The 24,113-nt window shown below is 44.9% G+C and overlaps 6 protein-coding genes across 6 annotated transcripts; 5 read left to right on the top strand and 1 right to left on the bottom strand.

Moving 5' to 3' along the window:
• Positions 1-651: 651 nt before the first annotated feature.
• On the top strand, positions 652-1,013 carry CLUP02_15696 (uncharacterized protein; the record flags this gene model as incomplete). Its single annotated transcript, XM_049294620.1, has 2 exons — positions 652-677; positions 749-1,013. The coding sequence occupies 2 exons, from the start codon at positions 652-654 to the stop codon at positions 1,011-1,013; spliced, it is 291 nt and encodes a 96-aa protein (XP_049151767.1).
• Positions 1,014-1,519: 506 nt separating this feature from the next.
• On the top strand, positions 1,520-2,086 carry CLUP02_15695 (uncharacterized protein; the record flags this gene model as incomplete). Its single annotated transcript, XM_049294619.1, has 1 exon — positions 1,520-2,086. A coding segment is annotated over one exon (567 nt), but the record flags the coding sequence as incomplete, so codon positions are not given.
• A 419-nt stretch (positions 2,087-2,505) lies between these two features.
• Positions 2,506-5,629, top strand: CLUP02_15694 (fungal specific transcription factor domain-containing protein; the record flags this gene model as incomplete). Its single annotated transcript, XM_049294618.1, has 3 exons — positions 2,506-2,810; positions 3,412-3,651; positions 3,970-5,629. The coding sequence occupies 3 exons, from the start codon at positions 2,506-2,508 to the stop codon at positions 5,627-5,629; spliced, it is 2,205 nt and encodes a 734-aa protein (XP_049151765.1).
• A 1,748-nt stretch (positions 5,630-7,377) lies between these two features.
• Positions 7,378-9,634, top strand: CLUP02_15693 (uncharacterized protein; the record flags this gene model as incomplete). The annotated part of the gene is made up of 4 exons (XM_049294617.1): positions 7,378-8,207; positions 8,306-8,560; positions 8,644-8,936; positions 9,012-9,634. 4 exons carry the CDS (start codon positions 7,378-7,380, stop codon positions 9,632-9,634), a joined length of 2,001 nt encoding a protein of 666 aa, XP_049151764.1.
• Positions 9,635-11,994: 2,360 nt separating this feature from the next.
• On the top strand, positions 11,995-14,190 carry CLUP02_15692 (high-affinity methionine permease; the record flags this gene model as incomplete). Its single annotated transcript, XM_049294616.1, has 7 exons — positions 11,995-12,271; positions 12,377-12,616; positions 12,675-12,846; positions 12,906-13,364; positions 13,419-13,555; positions 13,615-13,873; positions 13,947-14,190. 7 exons carry the CDS (start codon positions 11,995-11,997, stop codon positions 14,188-14,190), a joined length of 1,788 nt encoding a protein of 595 aa, XP_049151763.1.
• Positions 14,191-14,685: 495 nt separating this feature from the next.
• Positions 14,686-16,245, bottom strand: CLUP02_15691 (uncharacterized protein; the record flags this gene model as incomplete). The annotated part of the gene is made up of 7 exons (XM_049294615.1): positions 14,686-15,118; positions 15,179-15,205; positions 15,259-15,327; positions 15,383-15,500; positions 15,554-15,694; positions 15,757-15,991; positions 16,057-16,245. The coding sequence occupies 7 exons, from the start codon at positions 16,243-16,245 to the stop codon at positions 14,686-14,688; spliced, it is 1,212 nt and encodes a 403-aa protein (XP_049151762.1).
• Positions 16,246-24,113: the final 7,868 nt, after the last annotated feature.

The following is a 24,113-nucleotide window of genomic DNA, read 5'->3' as shown; positions in this document are numbered from 1 at the left end:
TATCAAACAAGGGAGGATCACAATTACACATTCATTGTCGCTCCTTCTCATCAAGAACGAATGGAAGAATGGAAGCACAGGGGAGGCTCGAGGTAGGTGCCTGCCGCGGGAGTGCAGGTGTCGGCAGGGCAGCGATGCGTGTCAGGCAACGCAAGCGCGCAGACGCTGAGGCAGGTACCGATTCGACGGAAGTTGGAGGGAAGGCAGACACGGGCAACCTGGAACCTGGAAGGAGAGACCCGAAGAGAGGGCAGAGGACGGTACTTGCGGTTTGGGGAGTGAGTGTCTAGGCTGGTGAGTACCGGACATGTACCTCCCTGAGGTGATGTGCGACGGACATTGACGCGGAAGGCAGAATGGGCAGAGTGGGTCCCCTCGCTCCTGGTTTCCTTCCGTCTCTCCTCATTCAGCTCCGGCACCACCAGCCGATCCGCCCGTAAAACCTCAGCAAAGGAGGGACCTCAGGCCCGCCCGTGTGTGGGCGAGGCAGGTGGCCCAGGCAGCTCCTGCTTTTTCGTTTTCTGTCCTGTCCTGTCCTGTCCTCCCCTCCCTTCTTGCCTGTTCATTGTGCAGTGTCTCTGTCACTCTGCCTCTGCCTCTGCCTCTTTCCCGAATGCTATTTTTTCGCGCCTGCCTCCGAGGGTTGTGGAAATGCCAGGTACCTGTGTCCCCGTACTGTTCCATTTCCCCTCGGATTGTTCTATACGCACACCCCCCTATTCTCAGCTCTCCTCACTCTTTACCTTAGTCTTTCACCTTTTTTCATTTTGGCACTTTCCACCACCCTGTCCCTTCCCCCCCAAAAAAGTCCGCCGACTGCTCCCGCTTCCGCAGGCCGTGACTTCCTAACCCGCACCGAGCTTGGCCAGCCCTCAGTGGGGACAACCATCTGGCGACATCCGTCCGTTTCGTTCGGGGGCAAGACCTCTGTCTTCCTTCAGTTTCTGTGCCGTCTCCTCCCTCCACTTTCGTTCGGATTGCAGTCGATAGAAGGAGCCGTTACGACGGGATGATATGATAATCAAATGTGCGGCCAGAGTAAGGAGGTAGAGAGAGAGAGAGGAAGGATTGAAGTTAGGGACTTGAGTGCGCTGTTGCAATGAATGCGAGGCCGAGGCCCGCCCGCCTACCTTACCTTGGGCACGCCGTGTGTACCTCCTTCCCCCGTGTCCACGTCCCGTAACCCGTGTGCCGGTTCCCTCTTGCTCTTTCCCCAGGTCGTCCACCTCCGCCTGCCTTTTCACGTCCACCACTTTGTGCTTTTCGCCTGAGGTGGTCTCTTTCTGACATTGCTCCTGCTGTCTCAAGTGAATGTCCAGTGTACCTAATATTCCCTCTTTCCCACTCTGATTTATCCTCTACTCTTCACGTGAGGCGACTGAAAAGTAAGGTACGGACGCTTCCTTCCCCCGCTTGCCCTCCGTGCGGCGTGCCCTCCTCCCGTCCTCGTAGTGTCGACGGAGTAGGTACCTGCCTTGAGGTAGGTAAGGTAGACTACAGAAATACGTACTGTACAGGTCACACCCCCTCCCCCCATCCTCTCCACACCCCTCCCCTCCCTCGTACTCCACTCCTTCCTTCCTCCTCTTCCAACCACCGAAACCTGAGGACCACCGCCCGGATTTTTCGCCCACCACCGAGAAATCGCGGCCGACCCGTGCCCTCCGATTCTTCTCTTTTTTCGTCTTCCACTGTCCACCGCGTACAGCACAACTTCCAACGCTCAACATCACCGCATCTCTCACAACTCTCAACACAAAAGAAACAATCATCGCCAACCGCCTCCGACACCGTCCCGGCATCAAATCCAACCAAGTCCGACCCCTTTTATCCCGTCGCCTCTTCGGCCGCTGTGGGCATCGTTCCGCAAACTCCCCCCGTCGCGTTCTGCCCCCCTTCCTGGGGCCTTGACGCCGCCGCCCGCCCTCGCCCGCTACCTCTTGCCTGGGGGTCTCGCCTTTCTGGAGCCACCCTTCTCCATAATCTCGGCGCGACGGGTCGTCTTTTCTCTGCGTCACCCGGCCCCAAAACTCTCTTCTCTTCCGGAGCCCCCCTCAACAAAACACTCCTCCTCCCGCGACCTTGACGCCCCCGAACTCTCCCTTCTTTTTCCTCCTTTCTTCAACTTCACCTCGTCGACTCTCCGGCTTTCTGACGCCGACCATCGCCGTGTGACTTTTGCGGACGTCACAAGTCGCCTCACTGGGATCACGACATCATCCCACAAACCAAGCAAGATTCTTCTACTCCTACCTACCTTGGGTGGATCAAGGAGCTCATCGCGTCGCGTCTTTTCATCCACCTCCGGCTGAACACACGCGCATCCGGGTTTCACCACACAAACCCTACCTACCGCCCTCATCTTCTCGTCGGCGCACTCTCTGCTCTGCGGAAGGGAAAAAAGAGAAAAGCTCCATCATCCAGCGACACGCCGCTACTGACCAACACTGGTTCGCATCTCATCCACTTAACACCAAAACCCAACCTCACACACACAGCCGCACCATGTCGGCCAGCGTTGTGCGGTCTACCGCCCTCCGAGCTGGCGGCGCCTGCGTGCGCTGTCGCAAGGGCAAAACCAAGTGCGTCTACGAAAACGGCCGCGCTCCTTGCAAGAACTGTGCCAAGGGCATGCACGAGTGCTATCTGCCCTCCGAGTCCATGGCCCATCACCATGGCCAGTCGCCTGCCCGTCATACCGCCGCTCATCGCCCTGCGCGTGAGAGTCTTCCTGCCTCGGTCCCGGCCGGCGATGTGCGCGCCGCCAACCCGGCTTCTACCACGTCTCGTCACGTTCAGACTCCCGAGAAGTAAGTTTCACAGTTTGTTATTCGTATTCCAAGCATTTTCATCTTCTTCCCCTTCACTGCCTCCGCCGCCTTGCCCCGAACCTTGCGCGACGCACACTTTTTGCGCTTGGCACTCAGTTGCCTTTTGCGCGCGCGCGCGCGCCGTGTGCCGGGTGTGCTATTCTCGTCTTTCGGCTGTGTCGCCGCCCACCGCCGCCGACCAGGGAGGGGAGCTCGGCCCCCTACTGCATGCGGCCTGGGCGCGGTGGCTTGTTCCCCTTCTCATCACACACGCGCGGTCATCTCTTGTTCTTCGTTTCCCCCCTTCTGTTCCGTCTGCCCAAGTGCCCTCCCCCTTGTTTCTTTTTTCCCCAAGATTTGGCTGCCATTGCTTCGATCTCCCGAGGACGGCGTTTCGTCTCCAACCGACCGCATCTCCCACCGCCGCTAGCCTAACCCTCGGAGCCGCCATCTGACGGCGGGCTTTCCCTTGGATCCCACAAGCTTTCCAATATCCATTTTGGTGTATCCGTACTCGCTCTGCCCCCCTCCCCATTCTCATTTCCCGAGTCACATCCCCGTCTCCGCCACTTTTCACTCCACTTCTTCCCACCCGGGCCAGTCGCCGGGATGGATATGTCTTTCCACGCCCCCCGAACGCCAACACGGGCGCAAAAAGAAACACGAATGCTGACCTCATCCCCGCCAGACTCACACCGGAGCTGATCCAAGAATGCGAACGCGTCATTTCCAAGACGTACCCGGCCTGTGTTGCTTTCCACAAGCCTTCGTTCATCCAGCAGCTCAAGAACGCCTCGCTGGACCCGGCCCTCATCTACGCCCTGCTCACCTGCGCCGCTCGGTACGTACCTCTGCCCTTCGGGTCTTCCGATCCCCGATCCCAATTTCCCTCCTGATTTTGTGTTTCACTACGTCCCCCCCCCCGCAATGTCCGGCTTTTTTTTGTGGGTGGCGCGGCCTTCCGTTCGGAAGTCTCGTGTCGGCTCGCTTAGCCACAAATGTCCGGACTTGGGCCGAAAAAGTGTCACCACTTTACTTTGTCTCTATTGTGGTCATTGTCTCTGAGGCCCGACTCAGTTGCCGCCTTGCGGGCTAGCTCTGCACAATGGTGAACTTAAGTGGACGAACACACTCAGCTAACTTCATTGTCCTTCCGCAGAAGCTCCCCCACCTTGATTAGACGCTATGGCGGGCAGTCCGGTGCGACTGGTGCTGCTGAGCACTTTGCAGCCAAGGCCATGGGCATCATTAACCAGAACCTCGACACTCCCAGCCTCGCTGAGATCCAGGCCATCTGCCTGATCATCATCCACGAGTGGGGTTCCCGCAATGCTGTTCGCGCCTACATCTACCTGGGCCAGGCCAGTCGCATGGTCCAGATGTACCGCATTCTCCACAGCCACCATGCGGCCGTCAGTGATGCCGATAGGTTCCTTCAGGACGAGTCGTTCCGCCGTGTGCTGTGGCTGTTGTACATCCTCGACTGCCTGCTGACCAGCACACCCGGCCGTCAGCCGGCTTTGTCTGCCAACGACACGGCTGACGTCTCTCTGCCCTGCTCCGACATGAACTTTGCCTTCGGCAATGCTGTCTACGTTCAGACCATCAACCTCAGCGATCCCTCTCGGATGCCTTCGGGTTCCCGTACCGACGAAGTCGGCGAGTTTGGCCAAATTGTCATGGCCACTCGCATCTGGCGCGACGTTGTCCAGATGCTGATGACCACGACCACTGAGACCTTCAACGATAATGTCTGCACTGGTCTCATGGGCGAAATCGAGCGCCTCCGTGCTTCGCTGTCGATGCAGTACGTCGACAAGCCGGGCCAGATCAACCTTCACATCACCATGGGCTCTGGCTTCACATATGCCATGCTGCACTGCATGCTCCACTGCGCATCCATCTTCATCAACCGCCGCCGCCTGCTGCAGTATGTCACTGCACCTGGCTTCAACCTGGAGAGCTGGCGCCTGACCCCCCAGTGCCACGATATTATCGATAGGCTCTTTACGTCGTGCCACAGCACCATCGCCATGCTCACTGCTCTCGAGACTGGCTTTGACAAGGAGGGCATCATCTGCTTCCCCATCTTCATGCTGTTCTCGTCCTTCACTGCCAGTGCCACCGTTGCGTACCTGTCTCTCAAAGGCCTGACTCCCCCTAACGCGGTCGAGACTGCCGGGCATATTGTGCGCGACGGTCTCCACTTCATGCAGGATGGCGTTGACACCTGGCCTCTGATCAGCTCCTGGCTGCGTCACCTTGCCGTTATGCATAGAGTGCTCGGCAACGATGCTGTTGCTGGTAGCCCCAGTGTTGCAGGCACCTCTGTCCCTCCTACCAGCGCCCCGCCCGCCGACCAGGCCTCTGTTAAGGACGAAGCCGCCTCGAACCCAGACACCAACCCCGACGCAATGGACTACGACCAGACCTCCAACTCCAACGCCGGCACTGGTGCCCCCGTCCCCCCGGCTCCTGCCAATAACCACACTGCCTCTGTGAGCGAGAGTGGCCGAGAGAGCGGCCGCGACAGTGAGCCTCCTGCGCCTCTGCCGCGTCGCCCCGGTGTCACTACTATCAACGGTGGTTCCGGCGGTGTTGGTACCCCGGCTTCCGTCAGCCCTCCTCCTCCCCAGCCGGCCGAGATCAAGCAGTCTACCGAGATGCTTCCTCAACCTCCCATTGGCAACGGCGTGGCGTCTGCCGAACCTTCTGCTCCTGTGCCCCAGGACATGACGGCTAGCGAACTCTGCTCCGCATTCGAGCGCCAGCTACTCGAGCTTGACGACCTCGCTGCCTTCATGGGTGGCGGAGTTTGACTCACCTCTTGATCAAACTTGACCTTCATGGAGAGACTTCCAATTCTTTTAACGAAACACTGCAACGCCTCGGCACAGTTTCAGACCGACATATTGTACAGTACGACAAAAATACCCTGCGGATGCTTTTTTTTTGATCTTGCGTCGGCCAGTCTCTCGAACCGGTTCCAGTATGGGATAATTGTGCTTTGACATCTAGGCGGAGTGGGTGTTGCGGAGGCTGTCGTAAGTACGCGACGTCTTGGGCACTATGGTATTTAGGAGGACCACTTTCACGAGCACCCTTACATAGGGAGCAAATGGTTGTGCTTCTCCTGTGGGAAGGAAAGTAATGAGTTCTCATTTCGGCGTTGGAGGTGGTTCGTCAACGGTAGGCTGCGGCCAGCTCTACGGAGTCGTTGATCTTTATGTGTTTGTCCTGCGATAAGGCAACATTCGAGGACTTCTTGATTGCCTCATTTGAGGCCATGCTGCGTTAGCAAAAAGCAGCCATTAAGGCGTTAGGTCCCAAGTTGCATGGTAACTTTTAATCGAATACCCATGGCACACTTCATCACTTTGTCTTTCAACCCATGTGAACATGTGCTCCTTCCTCTACTACTGGCCATCTGACGTCTGCAGCGTGCATTGTAGCTGTCGCTGTGAACCTTCTTTTCTTTGTGACATTTGTCTCGCATGGTTTGGAAGAAGGCCAGAGAATTGGCTCAGGTAAGCGGACTGCCAATCTCGACACCAGCCGGGCCCAGGATAATACTCTTCCCGGATGTACCTCATGATCAATATGTTCGTCTCGGGTTGTTGACACCTATAATGTCTCCAGAGTTCGTGCTCCCTGCCCAATGAGGCAGAGATCAAAACTTACAATCCTCCATCATGTCAGAGGATCCAGGCTGATGTCAGATGTTCTACGCAGTATGCGAACGGTTAAAGTATTCCTAGTGGGCGGTCCTGCGTTTGTTAGTGGATGAGACTAGGGGCGGGGCCGGGAGTGGGAGCGGATTTCGGCATTCGGCGCAACACACATCCCTGGCCCCGCCCACACGCCACACGCAAGCCACATTAAGCCTCAGGCTCACCTCCATCAGCCATGACCACATCTGAGGCTGTTGCCAGCAGGACCGGCCGGACTTCAACATTTTCAACTTCAACTCCGCCTCTCGACATACATATGCCGCAAGGACCTCAACATCGCCCACACCACCCACGACCCAAACCCGGCGGGTTTCGAAGCCAATCCTCCTCCTGCTCACTCCATCGCCCATTGTTCCCCCTTCCCACTTCCTAAGTTCCCTTTTTCGTTGGTCTCACACTTCCTGCACTCCATCCAAACGGCATTTGCGATACCAAACGGACATCTGAAGCCCGTTCAAAGCTGGCGGGTGTTTCGTTGGCTGCGAATATCGTGAGACAGAAAGTACAGACAGAGAGATACCTACACACAAGAGACGGAGGAAGAGAGAGGGAGATTGATCGCCTGCAGCCAAAAAGCTTAGCAGGGCGATTTTTGGCCCGCCACCAACTCCGGGACCTGGCACCACCGTAACCATCACGCAACACACACGCCGCTGCTCAACCAAGTCCGCTCGCCGCCCACAACCCCGGGGGAAGGTGGACTTCCGGATTCTCGGCCCGCTTACCAAAGAAAGCAAAGCCTTGCCCACTGACGGATTGTACCTTTTTACCACCTTTTTCTTCCTGTTCTTCAAACTTAAACGACAGGGGCATTCGCTTCCAAGTTTAAATCCCGGATGCCGACGGGGATCGAAACCCGCGACTCGGGGGCCGCCGAGTCGGTCAACGGCGGCATCGCCGCACCCTACGGCCGGGCCTGCACCAACTGCTCCCGCGCAAAGTGCAAATGCATCCTCCGCCCCGTCGGTGGGGCCTGCGAGCGGTGTCACCGGCTCGGCAAGTCGTGCCAGCCGAGCAACCCCATCCGGAAACGCTCCAAGAAGCCGCCGTCCAGCCGGACCGCGCAGCTGGAGGAGAAGCTTGATGGACTTGTTACGCTGCTGAGGCAGTCGGGAAGGCCGAACTTGTCGGCTGATTTGGGTGTTGATATTCACTTGTCTGGGGGGTCTGTTTCCTCTTCGTCGACGACGGCTGCTGCTGCTGCTGCTGCGGAGGCGGCGAGGAGGCAGTCATCTGAGATGGGAGATGTGCATGGCGCTGGCGGCGAGGGTGGCGGAGGATTTGACTCGGCGCAGCATTTCGGCAAAGGTGATCGCAGAGACCGTGGGGCGTCGTTGCCGACGCCGACGCAGACGGCTAGCCCCGAAGAACCCGGGTACGGCGACGAGTTACCATCGCCAGACGAGGCGGAGGCACTCTTTGAGGCGTTTCGTGGTCAGAATCTCAAATACTTCCCGTTTCTCAACTTCAAGGCTACGATGACGGCCGAGGAGCTGCGCGGCGAGAGGCCGTTTTTGTGGATCTGCATCATGACAGTCGCGTCGAGGGTATCAAGTCAACAGCTTGCGCTGGGGCAGCGTGTGCGGCAGATTGTGAGCCACAAGCTGCTTGTCGAGAATGAGAGGAGTATCGATTACCTTCTCGGGTTGTTGGTGATTTTGGGATGGTCAGTACAAGTCACGTTCGTGTTTCTGCTCTTTCTTCTCTTAGTAAAATCGTTTGCGCGTTTGGCCAGTGTCGCTGACATTCTAGGTGTCTTTTTAGGGCAAACCACCAGCTTGGTAACAAGCCGTTCATGTGCTTGTTCTGTCAGATTGCTATCGGTCTCATCTTTGACCTGGGAATGTCCCGCGACCCCTTGGACAGCCTGAACCCTTTCCTCTGCTGGAAGGCTGCTCAGGAGAGGGCTGACCGGGAGAAGACTGGGACTGTGGGGCAGACTCTGTATGTCAAGTCGCAGATGCCGCGGACGATGGAGCAGAGGAGAGCTGTGGTTGCGTGCTACCTCATCTCGTCGGCGTGAGTACCCTCGATCTACTCAACCAACTTGCCAATTCCAGGCAGTGGCACTGGCTGAGATAACAATGTTAATACCTGTGTAGCGTCGCGAGTTTCTTGGGCAAGATGGACCCCTTGCGTTGGACACCACACATGGATGAATGTCTGCAAGTTCTCGACGAGCAGCCCGAGTCGCCCTCAGATCGCACCCTCGTAGCACTAGTCAGGATGCAGCTACTCAAGGAGGAGGCCGGGAAGATGTCCGCGGCATGGCGTCCCGAAACCACGTTCGACATCGTCGATTCGCACAGGACGCCGCCTGCCATGTATGTCAAGCTGCTACAGAGGCAGCTTCAGCAGCATATTCAGAGCTTGCCGTCAGAGCTCCAGAGCACAGGTGAGTCTTCTCCTTCTTTCTCCTACCGCACTTCTGCCTGTCATTCTCGGCAACTCGTCTCTAACCTTTTACTAGACACGATCATCGCCCAACTTCATTGCACAGAACTTTCCATCCAAGAAATCGCCCTCTCCAACAAGACAGGCACCTGCGTGCCCGCCAACCTCCCCGACGTAGCCCGCCTCGACATCTACTACGCCTGCCTGCACGCCGTGAAAGCCTGGTTCGACCACTTCCTGACCCTCCCGCCCGCGGCCTACTACACGACCCCCTTCCTCACCTTCTCGCAGCTCTCCCACTGCATAATCGCGCTCTACCGCCTCTCGGTGCTCGAGGACCCCGTCTGGGACCGGGCCAGCGTGCGGTCAACGATTGATCTCATTGCTACGCTCGACGAGATCGGCGACCGGTTTATGAGAGTTTGCAGCGAGGCTGGATTGAATGTTGACGTTGAGGAGGGGAATGCGTTTGCGAAAGCTGTTAAGACTATCAAGGGGCTCAAGGGAACGTGGGAGGCTTCTATGGCGCCGTTGGCCAAGGTTGATGCGCCTGCTGCAACGGGGGTTGACGGGACGGGTGTCCTTGGGGCTGGGATGGGTGGCGGTGCTGGAGTTGGGGAGGTTGAGTTGGGGCAGTTTGGATTGGATTTGATGGATAATCGGTGGTTTACGGATATCTTTACACCGTTTGACTTTTAGGGGTTTGTTGATTGGTGTATTTAGGGTGCACTGGATAGATTATGGATGGGACGTATCATGTGTATATCACGGGCTGGGCTGGGCTGGGCTGGGTAAGGTTGGGTTTGGATTGTCGAGTCCGGCGTTAGTAGTGGGATGCTGTTGGGTCTGGGTTTGCATCACCGCTCCTCGATTAGTTGGGACGAGTACTTGATGTACTCTTTTGGGACATAAGTAGGAGACTGGGTGTACGAGTTTGTGTACGTCTGCTGCGTAACGTAATGAGACTGGATACCTTGAAGAAGTTGGCTCCGAAGTCTGGTGACTGTGTTTGAGTGTTGAAGAGGACACCGCAATGTCTTCAGTGAATGAGGGTCAAGGCGGGGGAAGGAGAACTTGTCGGCTTGCTAACATCTGCTGAAATCTGGCACTCGTCTATTGTGGTGTACGCTTCCCCATGCGTAATTGCCGCTGACTCTCCCACATTCGAAGAAGATCTTGACTCGGTATCGGTGGTAGTCGGCTCGATTAGTACGGTGTCTGTGAGCTTCATAACCACGGGGCAGAGCCATAACGCGGGCATGCCGGACATATAGTCAACTGCTTGATGGCTTTCAAGCCCCTCCCCAGTTGCCGTCTCACTGCAAGAATCTCCCTGGAATTGTGTAAACGTCTCTGCTTTTTCACGTGGTCTAGGCCGATTAGATGATCTCCAAAGTTTTGATTGAATGCTTGGCGGGGCGTTGGCCAAGGCGTGTTTTGCCCGGGATTGTTCGATGGCGCTATCGAGCGGCCCGATGTCGACATGGAATCCCACCCCCAAGCCGGCAGGGAGACCGAATAATCCCACGCGTCTTTTTTCTCTCTCGCGGTTAGCATTTGGATGGTTTGCCCCATTTAATGCCCTTGGATTTAATGGCGTTTAAGCTCAACGGTAACGGACTCTTTCGTTGCCCTTGCCAAGGTTCTCCTTGACGCGATGAAATGACAGCGTTCTACTCGTGGCAGGTGCCATGGGATGGGATGATTGAATGGATAGCGCCATGGATTACGTGATTTCTTGGTAAGGCCGTTTAGAAGTGCTATATCAAGGGGATATTCAGCCAAGTCTTGTTTCCCGCAACGGTGTTCCCGTGTTCGTGTCTTGGCTATCCTATATTGGGACCATAATCCGATGGAAGGGACACCGAGAGACGAATGTAGTGACACGTTCGTACCAGACCAGATCTAAAACATTTTATCAATTAGGGCATGTTTGAGATCGAAAGCAGAGTCGTCAGGTTACGCCGGCAGGACCGACATCTCCTTGAATATCGCGAGAACCTCGCACGAAACAATCGTGGACCAATCTCTCACCTGGAGAATCCTATCTTCCTACTATAATATCCGTAGTTTCGCATGCTATACGGAGTAGCTGAGTTACAACTCACTAAACACTGTAGAGCACTTCAAGGCGCGGACATCCAGCTCTCCCCAATTGCCGTTCTAGAACGTTTGGTACCGGCTACCGGATGTCGTCATTTACCCTCGGTGTTACTCCATCGCCAGCCTATCAACAACATCCACAAAATCAGTGGGACCACGCCCGCGCGGGGGTGGATTCGGCGCGGGTGATACCACGTCCCTCGCACATCCGATTTGAGCGAATCCTCGGACGTTCGAGCACACTATGTACAAGTAAGAGAAGGGAGAGAAAGAGACTAGGGACAAGCCGCGGTGGAAACGCACTCTCCGCGGTGGTCCCTGGAACCCGTCCGTTCCTCTTTCCGTCCCAAGTTTTTTCTCCATTGCTGCTGGGACGTTACAATCGCGCGTCTCGGCATGTAGTGTAGGACGGGGGTGGCGACGGCCGTAAACTCGTGCTAACTTCAGCTGATGGTCCAATTGTGTGTTCAGGTCGGCCTAGCCGGCTGGATGTCGTTCAATTGGGTTCAAGAGAGCTGAGCTGACCCTCCATTGCGTGCTTCTGTGCCTCTTACTGTGGAAAGGTTTTCGAGTGCCAAGATGGTTGGTGTTGACTTGTCAAGCAACTCGAGCTAGCTTGAAGGTATGGGTAAGGAATATTGAGCCAAGAGATAATCGATTGTGTGATTTAGTACCCCCCGTTATAGTGCCTGTCGCCTGCGAACATGAGTCGGGGACGGACGGTGGGAGGGTTTCAATTGCAGTCTTGAAGAACGACGTGGGAGCGCGTATCTGTATATATGTATCCTCACGCGACCATGGCGTTCATCTAGAACTCTCCTCAAGATCGTGCCGTCACCGCTTTGGCCTCTTCGAACTCACCCGGGTCCTCATCCACGTGCCACCTGTGGCCCCTCAAACCTGACCGGCCGGTCAAACCTACTCTCCGCAGAACATAAGGAACGACCACCTCGACAATGGTCTTCTCGAGGCTCTTCCCGAGCGAGAAGTCGGGCGGCGCGGATTCGACTGTCCGCGCTGACCCCGAGGCCAGCGACTCTGAGCCGTCCATCATCCACGATGGTGATCTCGCGTACACCAGGGTCAAGGGAGGCAACGGCTCCAAGCCGTCGTACCAGGAGGCTGTCGGTGCTCCTGTCGAAGCTGATTCCCCGTTGGGGTACCATGTCAATTGGGTGGCCATTATTTTCCTGAATATCAATATGATGGTTGGGACTGGTGTCTTTTCTACTCGTAAGTTGGCCCAAACTCTCCATTGCTTGTGTGGCAAGATGGTCAAGGCCAGACTATGGCTTCTCAAGAAGTAAAGTACTAGATACTAATACAATCCCGGCGTAGCTGCGAGTATCCTCAACAGAACGGGGTCAATTGGGCTCGCCTTGATGTACTGGGTGATTGGCTTCCTCATGGCCTCGGCCGGTTTCAGTGTCTATCTTGAGTTGGCTAGTTACTTCCCCAACCGCAGCGGTTCGGAAGTCGTCTACTTGGAGCAGCAGTACCCCCGCCCGAAGCACTTCTTCCCCGTTGCTTTCGCGGTCCAATCGGTGATTCTGTCGTTCAGCAGCAGTAATGCAGTCGGTTAGTGAAAGAGAGCATCCACGTCAGAACTGGAGGAAATCGCTAACACGTGTGGCAGTCCTGTCTCGATACCTGTGGAGAATGGCTGATATTACGCCATCGGAATGGCAGATGCGAGGCGTCGCTATCGCAGCTTACACCCTGGCCGTCATCTGCGTCCTCGCACACAACAGATATTCCCTCTGGCTTGTGAACTTCATCGGCGTTCTGAAGCTTCTCACCCTTGTCTTGTTAGTTACCTACCCAACCTAAACCAAACTTCCCATCACAACTAACGCTCATCCTCTAGCATCTCCATAGCAGGCCTGGTAGTCCTGGGCGGCAACGTCAAACATATACCCGACCCAAAAGCAAACTTCCGCAACGCCTTCGAAGGCACAACCAGCAACGGAAACGACCTCTCCAACGCCCTCGTCAGCATCATCTTCTCGTACGCTGGCTATTACAACGCCTTCAACATGACCAACGAGATAAAGAACCCGATCCCCACGCTCAAGAAGAACGGCATCATTTCGTTGCTGACGGTCGCCATCCTCTACATGCTCTGCAACATTGCCTATTTCGCGGCCGTGCCGAAGGCCGAGTTCAAGGGCGCGAGCGAGATTGCGGCCGCGGTGTTCTTTTCAAAGTTGTTTGGCGGGAGCAAGGCTGCCGCGAATGTGTTGAATTTCTTGGTCCTGTTGAGTGCTTTTGGGAACTTGTTGGCTGTGTTGATTGGATCTTCGCGTATGATTCGTGAGATTGGCCGGTTAGTAGATGCTCGTCTCGATTTGAGGGGACTTTTGCTGACTTCAGGACGTAGACAAGGTGTTCTTCCATTCACCAACTTTTGGGTCTCGACTAAGCCCTTTGGAACTCCATTGGGTCCGTACATGTTGAAGTGGACAATGACCTTCATCATGATCGTCGCGCCCCCTGCTGGCGATGCCTTCTCTTTCGGTATGACCTCGTCCCCCGGGATCTGCTGATCCATGCTTTGAACCCACCACTAACATCAGATGCAGTCGTCGATCTGGCTAGCTACCCCAGCGCAATCTTCAACTTCGCCATGACCTTCGGCGTCTTCGTCCTCAGACGACGTCGTCAGCGCTCCGGCATCAGTCGCTCCGAGTTCCGCGCCTGGGACTTTGTCGTCCTCTTCTTCCTCGCCATCCAAGTCTTTGTCTTGGCGATGCCGTGGTGGCCGCCAAAAGGTGGCCCGTACGCGGGAAGCGTCAGCTTTTGGTACGCCACGTACTGTGTCGTGGGTATTGGAATGTGAGTGAACCCTTCATTCAAATGTGAAACCAAAGTACAAGGAAACCCGCTGACTTGTTCTGCGTTCTGCTAGCATCCTTCTCTGCATTCTGTACTACGTCTTGTGGATGTATGTCCTCCCTCGCTGGTTGGGATACGAGATCCGCACGGAGATTGTCGAGGTCGATTCCAACGGCGCCAACACGCATCGCCTGGTCAGAGTTCCCAAGGCCGAAGTTGCTGCGTGGGATGAGGTGCATGACGAGGCTGGCAATTTGAGACGGCGACACGTTAGTACCGAGCTTGATTCGGGCAACTCCAACGAGAAGGGGCTTTGAGTCTGGTTTTGGGACACAAGGACGTTTGGCTAGCCTGAGGGTAGAAAATCATGCTACCCAGGTTTGCTTAGGGTCTACCCAATCAGGGCTCCAGGGGATGGGGATGAAATTGGTGTAGTTATGTAACTTGGTAGTGGAGAGGTAACTCTATATATCAATGTCACTCATTGGAGTGCCACCTAGCACACGAACCAGTTCAGAGTCCGAATAAAATTGCTCTTATTGTGCATCAAGACGGTCACTATACTTCCAAAAATGATCTCACTCTTCACGTCAATGATACCCCCTGTTGGACCACGAGTAGGCCCATGTTTGAAGCGAAAGTATTGGAGGATGTCAGCAAAAAGATATCCTCAAGGCTGAGCATACCTTCCTTTAGTCAAGAAAGGGGCCAAACGCAGTCGCTCCAAATGGAGTCAATCATATATTTTCATCCCACCTTTGCTGGGAATCTGAACGAATTAGCACCGGGCGTGCTGCCCTGTCCGCATGTTCTCAACGTTGGATATGCACTTCCGTCGTCCTCATGATACCCTTATTGTCTCCAAAACCATGCCCAGTCTCCAGGATCAACTCTTCACTCCCCGACCTGTCGCCAAAGCTGTTCTTCTTCTGGTACACAGCCACTGCCGCCGGGGTATTATTTCCACCTTTGATGGTCGTACGGTAGAACTCTGGGCTTGGTGAAAACGGCCCGTCCTCGAGTTCATAGTCTGGTGCCCCCTGGCTTCCCTGTTCCCTGTAGCCCTGCCTTCGAGCGGTGCCCGTGGTGATGTTCCCCGTTCTACCGGATCTTCCAGTCGGGTATCGGTTTTCGTAGAGGTTGTCGCTGTTGTAGTGACGGCTCGATGAGATCTTGAGGGCGCGGCCGACGAGGGGTTTTAATGCTGGTGCGCAGGCGGCGATGATGCCGAGGTTGAGTTGCAGGCTATAGGAAAGACCGTTAGGTTAACATTGTTTCAGTCCGTGAAACATTCGGACAACTTACAAGCCCCAGAATTGGATACTTTGGAGACTAGAATCACTCTTCAGTAATGTTTCTTGTCGGCAATACCTTTGAGGACTTACAAGGTTCCGTCTTTGCTGCTCGGTTGCGCAATCTGATAGATGGCCTTGATGATACCCATGATAACAGCTCTGGAATGAGTTAGCCCCGATACGCACCCATTGTGTCGAATGGAGCAAAACTTACAAGTATCCTAGACTAAGTACGACAATTAGATACACCCGTGTGCGCAACTTCATCTGCAAGACCCAAATGATGGGAATAGGCAGAGATGCGAAACAGACATCGGTAAAGATGTTGAACGCTGGGCTGAATTAGCTTCTAAAGCAATGCGAAAGGATGAGTATGTCGGCTCACCAGTATTGACCAGCGCGAAATTGACGAACAACTTGATGTTGTAACACTTTGGCTTGAGGCTCTTGTCCCAATATCCCTCCATCGGGCTGCAATACAAGAAGAAGCTAAGCCATGCCATGATTGTATAAAGCACGACGAACACTAATGATATGTTAGAAAGATCCAGGCAGTCCACACTGAGTAGGTATGGATAGACATTGTACCAATCAAAGCCCATAGTGATCTCGAGTACCACTTGTTCTTGCTTAGACGTAGCAGCGATAGTGCGATTGAGATCTTCAGAAACGCCAGGGCAGCGATGGCGGATATGATTGATTGAAAGAAGCCAACCTTGGAAAAGAAGACTTGATCTGGCTTGCTGATTGTGTCTTTGTGTCTGCCGAGTCCGTAAAACGCTTGAATAATGAAGATCACCATACCTCCACCCAGCGCACAGAGCTGGTCAAAGTCAGCATGGCCACCCTTGTCATAGTACTATGGCAATATAGTATCCTGGATCGTACCGCAGACATGATCATCATGTAATCATCGATACCTATCGTCTTCACAATAGCGGCGCGGGTATACGTTCGGAGGACGACGAAGACGAGAGCGAGCGCGTGGAAAGTCCCCGTCACGGCCAGGATCATGGCCGTATTGCTTTCCTTGGCACGCTCCGGGTCGACGGCCGTTGTGCTGGACGTCGAAGACATTGCGGCGGATGACGCGGCTGCGCGGCGTCAAGCACACGCACAGATGGTGAGAGGAGAGTCGAAGAAAGTCACAAAGTTTCGAGAAAGTGGACACTGAGTAGCGAGGGGATCAGCGGGTTCTTTTAAGCATCTTGCTGTTCCAATTTAGTACTCCATATTGGGGACTCATAATCTATTCTGTAGGAAGAAAGGAACTGGATAGATGAAACCCGATCCACGGGGGCCACACTGCAGTAACCACGCACGCGGTACGGACGGGGCTTTCGGGAGGGATATGAATACAAGGACCTCAATCATCACGCAACGGGGAGCTGGTAACTGTGAAAGCAATCATCATTGGATGATGGAATCGGACTCTGTCAAAAGGGGGAGTCTTCGTGCTGCCACTCCTGTCTGCCTCGGGAAGGTGATGTGCTTTGCCTTTCTAGACTGCGTTCCAAAGCAGGGAGGTTGATCCGTCCCTATCAGCCCATTCGGCCTAGAATTTAGCACCGAGGTAGCGAAGTGACCGCACCATTGACTCTTTTCTTCGAGAATTCTGTACCGGAGTTTTCCTTGTAGAGAAGTGGATCGACGGATTTAATGTGCTGCACAGTTTACACCTACAGGATCGCCTAAGCAGGTAATGGGCAGGATATAAAATGAAAAGAGTGTACAGGATCAGCGCTTATACCCATTCAAATTAATCAAACAAATAAGTTAAACAAACAGTCAAATATAAGAATTTCAGTAAGTTAAATAATTAAATATCGTAAGGCCCTATATTTAACGTATTTAATTAAATATAAGGTTACTTAGAAAAAAGAAAATCCGGGGCTAGGCTAATTAAAAATCGATATTCTTAACTATACCCTATAGAAGTTTATAATTAAAAATATAAATACTTAGAGCGGGATTTAAACCCGCAACTCTTTATTTATAATTATAAGTTCGGTATTATATTACTTAACTAAATAGATTATTAATAATTACTAAAAAAAAAAAAAAAGCCTAAGTATTATAGAGCCCTAAATTTAGTATCCTATTATATTTAAGAATTTAAAAAACCTCTAATACCCCCTTTTTTTAATATTAATAAAACTAACGAAGTTACGTATTACTATTTCTAACCCTTTATAACTATTATAATTATTATTAATATTAATTAAATTATATATTAATTAATTTACTATATTATAATTAATTAATTAGTAATAAGTTATACGATTTTCGGTACGTAGCTACTATTTCGGATTATTTCGTAATTATAAACTTTAATTAATACTAGCCTCGTATTATTAACCGATCTTAATAATTATAATAGCCTCCTCGCCTTTTTAAAAGTAATTTAAAAAGGAAGGACTTTTGTTAATAATAATTTAATATTATAAAAAGGTATAAGGCTAAGGAAGTTATAGATCCGCTTAGAGGGGGTCTTTATTTAAAAGATCTATAATAAAAATATTTAAAATAAAGTCTTTTAGTTTTATTATTACTATAACGAAATAAGTATCGTTACTTATTTTAAAATAATAGCTACGAGCTTAGTAACGGCTTATTTAAAGTTAAAATATTAAGTAATAGATCTAAGCTTTAGTAAGTTATTATATTTATTAAAATCTTTTAAATACGACTTAATACTAAAAAGACAGAAACTTACCTCTAGTATTATTATAAAGAGCTAAGTAATAAGAATTAAGGAATTAGTAATTAAGTATATTATTAATAATAATAGCCTATTTATAACTTTTTATAATCCTTATTTCCGGGCCCTCCTTTATTAGTTAAATTATAGTATTATTAATAAACTCTTATTATTATATAGAAATATAAAAAAGGAACTAAGTAAGATCTTTATTAAAAAAAAAGATATAATTAGAATAGAGATCCGGAGGTTAATAACGAAAGTTTACTTATTATTTAATTTATAAACCTTACTAACGTAAAATATTATTATTGCCGTTTTTATTTACTTTCTAAACTATACTAAGTAATAAATATAATACTTTATTACTTTACGATAATAGTATAGTACTTATAATAGGGCTGATATTACCTAAACTATAAAATCGGTAATAAATAACTAGGAATTAAGTAATTAAGTCGGAGTAGTTATTTATAATAATACCTTAAATAATAATACTTACTTAGGTTACTTTTATCCTATATTATTTTATACCTATACTTAAGAAGATATTCTTAATTAAAAAATAAGGTACTACGGTTATATTTTTAACCTTATTAATAAGGCCTTTTTATTTAATAATAATAAAGAGGTATTTAAATAAGAATTAAATATATTAATTAATACTAAGTAACTTTAAAAAGATCTTAACTTCTAGCGTATAAGGGGCCCTATTAATAAGTTTTAGAACGTTATTAAATTTATTTACTCATTATTTTAATAATATAAGGCCTTCCTCGAAGTTAGTAATAAAACCGATGAGAACGATATATTTACTCTTTTTAAAAAGTCGTTATAAGAGCTTATACTAACGCTTAATAATAATATAAAATAGAATTTGATATACTTTATAATATAACGCTCTTTATAAAAGAAAAAGTAGATTTATACCTTTTTAATAACTAGTCGAGCTTATAAAAATTTAAAATAATAAATCCTTATTAAGGACGTTTTTAATAATAATAATTAGTAATTACTAACCGAGCTAAAAGTAGTATTTAAACTACTTTACTTCTAAATAATAAAATACTAAGGCTAGGGTAAAAGAGACGGTTATAGCTATTTATAAAAAGTAATAATAAGTCTCGAGTACCTTATTAACTATTTTAAAGAATAAAAGAAGTTATATAATAAACTTTTTAAAAAAAAAATAGATCTTACGGTTTCTTAAATCGTAGCGTTATAATCGTAATTAATATAAATAATATTATTTTGTTAGTAATTAGCTCGTTATTAATTTATATCTTAACCTCTTTCTTAACCTCTAATTTTAAATAATATCCCTCGTTATATTTAGTTTAAATATATACTTAGGGAGCGGGTAGAGCTACTTTTTAATAATGATTTTAACTCGCGAGGATATTTCTAATTATTAGTTATTAATACTTAGTAAGTCCTTAATAAGTATTATATTAAGTTAGGTAACTCTCCGCTCTACGTTATAATAATTATTTTTTACTTTAAGTAAGGATTAAAATAGTTAAAAAAGAGGTAAGATATACCCGAGTAAAGCTATTAGCTATTTAATATAAAAAAGGGACTTTATAATTATTAATAAAAATAGTATATAAATAAGATAGTAAGTCCTCCTCTTCCTCGTTATCTAAGTCCTCCTCCTTCGCTACGATAGTTATAAACTACTTTTAATACTTTTATAATTCTAAAAAGTATTATAAAAGACTCGTAGTATTAATAATAGTTAATATTTTAAATAATAAACGTAGTAATTAACTACGTACTTAAGCTTAATTAATATTATTTATAAATTATCCCTTAGCCGGTCCTTAACTTAGTTTAATAGTAGATTAATTATTAACTAACTTATTTAACGTTAAGTAAGCTTATACTTAATATCTTTACGATCCCTACGATAGCGATAGATTATAAGAGGATATTTAGCCTCGCGAAGTTAACTTTAACTTTATAATAATTATTAATAAGATCCTTTATACTAAAAAAGGTCTAATATTTTAAGAACTAGCTTCGTAGCGGTATTATAAAAATAAGAGGTTAATTTTTTAATTAAAAAAGCTAATCGAGGTAAAGTTTATAAATTAGTATTATAAAGACTTTCGCAATAGCTTTATTTAATTCCTAATTAGGAAATCAGTTAAATTTATTAATTAATTATTAAATAATTAAATATAGCGCGAGAAATGAGCTAAATAATTAAATACGAACCTTATATTTAATTTGTTTATATAGATATAAGCGCTGTGCAGGATCTCCCGGGGGCTATATAGATGCCTCCTATATTACGTGCCACCTTATTATAGTGCCGCGAGCGTTACTAGGTGCTTAAACACAGCAAAAAGTAAGAAAACGCCACGAGCTTGCCCCTAAGTTATTAATACGGATAACGATTAACATAACGAAGCTTCTAAGTACAGATATTATTACGAGTTATAGCACGTAGCAATGGGCATACGGAGTATAATAAAAGTAGCTTAACTATTAAAGTAAAAATAGATAAAAAGAAAAGGTTTATATATACGATATCTAAAATAAACACGTAATTTAGTACGTAACGGGCACTTTATAAAGTATAATTACTATCCCTATTACGTAATATACCCCATAATTACTATTACTAGGGAGCTATTATATTTAAAATAAAATCTTTAAATACCTTTATAAAGGCCTAATTTAGTTAAATATAAATAAATAAAAAATAAGTATAAGGGATATGCGTTTTTTAAACCGCGTTTATTATAAATATATCCTTTTATTTAAAATAAATAGAATCTTAACTTAGAATAGCGTATATTCTATTATTTTTAATATATAAATTACTAAGAGTAAAGCTACTTAATTACTTTACGTATATTTAAATTCTTATAGTATTACTTAGCTATTATTTTTCTTTTTCTTTTTAATTTCTTATAGTTATTATAAGTACCCCTATTTATTATACGCGCGTACTTACGTTATTAAATCGTTTACTTATTTTATTTTAAATATAAATATTTAATATATCTAAAAATAATAATAAGCTTTACGTAATTTTTAAAATACTTTTTTTATATATATTATATAGTTTATTAAGAGTTTAAATAAGTAATAATATCAACGAGCCCTTTTAAATTATTATTCCCCCTTATAACCTCTTATTTATTTATTAAAGCCCGGTTATTAAGCTCTTTCTTTCTAGCTAAGAAGATATTAAAATTATTAATTAAAATACTAAGGACTTTATTAAGTTCGAGGCTCTCTTTAATAACGATAATAAAAGTAATAATAAGGTAAATAATAATAATAAGAGCTTTAATAAGCTTTTACTTATCCCCCCTTTAGAATTTAAAAATAAAAATAAAACTAGTTTAAATAATAAGCTTTTTAAAAAGGGTATATTATATACTTATTATTTTAGGAATTTATATTTAATATTATTTTAAGGTTTAAAAAATATAAAGCTAGCTCTTTTTAAAAAAGTAATAAAAAGTAAAAAAGAATACTAAGAAGCTAAAGTACTTTTTATAATAAATATAGTTCTTTTTATTATTCTAGGCCTATTTAATATATACTTAGTCTTTAAAAAAGCTTAAGAAAGAGGTTCTTAAAGAACGGGAAATTTAATACTTATTTTATTTTAAAATAGCTTTTTAATATATTAATTTTAAAAATAATAATTATTATTTTATAAAAAGTAGTAGTTAATATACGCGCTATCTTAATAGCCGTTTAGTTAAAGAGTATATTAATATATTAGTTATTCTATAGCTAATAACCTAGGCCCTTACCGAGGCTATTATAAATAGCGCTCCCTTTTTTATAAATATTTTTTATTATTATTATTAAAAAGCGTACTTCTAATTATAGTTTTAATAAAATATTATTAAGCTCCGTAGTATTATTTATTAAATATATAATAATTAGAAAACATATAAGAACTATATTAGCTTTTATATAAAGGACTTTTTTAATATATACCCCCGGTCCTCTTTTATACTTATTATAATTATTTATAACTAACTTCTTATTATATTACCCGCTTTTATACTCTAAGTTATTAATTTAATAATCGTTCTAACTCTTATACCCCTTATTACCCCTACTACTCTTAGTTTTATAAACTTCGAAGTATATAAAACGCGTTTCTTAGTACGTATATTAACTCTCTTCTTTAGTAACGCTATACTTTTAGTAATTACGTACTTTATAAATTAAGAATTTAAATAATAAGTATAAGCTTAAGTCTTATTTTTATATATATATACCTTACGAAATAAGGTTATTTTAAGAATTTAGGCTTTTAGGTTATAAAAAGTTTTTATTTTATTTATTTTAAGCCTCTAGGCCGTACTCTAAGTTCTATTTATTATTTACTTTTAAGTATTAAGTTTTTTTAAGTATAGCTTAAATTAATTATTTTTAACTATTTCAGCTATTTATAATAGCTTTTTACGTATTATAAAAGTTAAGAAGTATATAGAAATATTCGAACTTAACTTATAAAAAGTTTTTAATAAGTCTATTTATTAATATATTTTTTATTAATATATAAGTAATTTCGAAACTATTTTTAGCGCATTCTTATTTTAGTTATATATTTTATATATCGATATAGTAAAGTTAAGTAGTTATTTCTTTTTTTATAATAAGTCGAATTATTTACTAATTATCGTAGTTAACTAACTATACTTTTCCTAAGTTAAAAGTAATATTTTTAAAAAAGCGCTTTAGAACTATAGTTTTTTTTATGGTTTTTTTAAAATAAAAAAGCTTAGTTTTAGTAATTAATATTATAACCGTTACTTAGTATACTAATTTTTATTAAATTAGGCCGTTAAAAAGGAATATTATATATTTTTAAAATAATCGTCGTATTACCTTATTATTTATGAAGTTAGTATCTCTAACTAGAAATAATAATTACGTACTTAATATATTATTGTAATAAAGCGTAAAATATCTCGTTATATAAAGATATTAAATATAATAATTAATTATTTTAATATAAGTTATGCTTAGGTTAGTTAAGAACCGTAATAATTATAAGTAAATAAAAGTAATATTTAGTTTAATTATAATAGCTATATAAAGTATACTCCCGACTTTTTCTTAGTAGCTCTTTATTTCTTTTTTTATTACTTAACCCTTATTTAGTTTAAACTTTTTTTAAAGAAGAGGGGTAGCTAAATATAATAAATTTATAAAGTCGAAGCGCTTAGTAACTCGCTTAATGAATACGTCGTAAATAAAATAAACTTTATAAATAGTACGGTTTTATAAAATCCGTACTCTAAAAAAGTAATTAATTAGTCTATTTTCTTTAAAGTTAATATATTCTTTTATATTATTAACGATCCCCTAAGCTACTTTTTAATTATCTTAATAATATAAAATAATAAAATTATTGATATAAAATACTAATATTACTTTTTTATTTACGGTTTAGTAAATATAAATCTCCTCGTAGCTATGTATTATATTTATATTACGAAGTATAGAAATAAAAGTTTAGAACTAAAGAATTAGTAAGTCTCGGAGGCTATATAGAGCGCGTTAGAGCTTATTTATTTTATTAATAACCTTATATCTTTTTAAAAATTTAATAATTACTAGCTTATTATTTTTAAAAAGCGCGTTAAGGAATGCGTTAATAATATTATATTAGTTTATTTTAAGGTCGAATTAGGTAGCTATTATTATTATAAGCTTAAAGGCCTTTGTAATAAGTATTAAAGCGTACGTATTTTATAAGGGGTTAAGTAGTTATATATCTCCCCTTATATATATATATATACTTTTATTTTATTAACTTCGTTATTAATATTATATTTATAAGTATATACTTATTTTAGTAAAAATAAGATCTTTTATTTAGGATTATAATCGACCTCTTCTTATATATTAGTATCCCTTAGCTTTTTTATTTTTATATTTATAATGTTTTTAAGTAGCTTTTATAGTTATAATAAGAGATATTTAATATTACTAAACTTTTTTAATAAGCTTTAAAAGTTAATTTTAATAAGTTATAGTTTTTAAACTCCTCTAGAGCGCTCTAAATAGGTTTTATAAACTATTCTTTTTATTACTTAATAAAGTATTATATATTTTATACTACTTTCTTTTATAACTTTTTATTAATTAAGTATAGAAGTAAAGAAAAAGTAGTTTTAAAAATAGTTATAATAATTACCGTTCTTTATATTTAAATATAAGAGTGTTATAAAAATATTATTATTAAAGCGTTATAGAG

This window comes from Colletotrichum lupini, chromosome 8 (assembly GCF_023278565.1).
Source record: "Colletotrichum lupini chromosome 8, complete sequence".
Lineage (NCBI taxonomy): Eukaryota > Fungi > Ascomycota > Sordariomycetes > Glomerellales > Glomerellaceae > Colletotrichum > Colletotrichum lupini.
The sequence above is the reverse complement of the archived record's forward strand: the minus strand, read 5'-3'. Positions and strand labels throughout refer to the sequence as shown.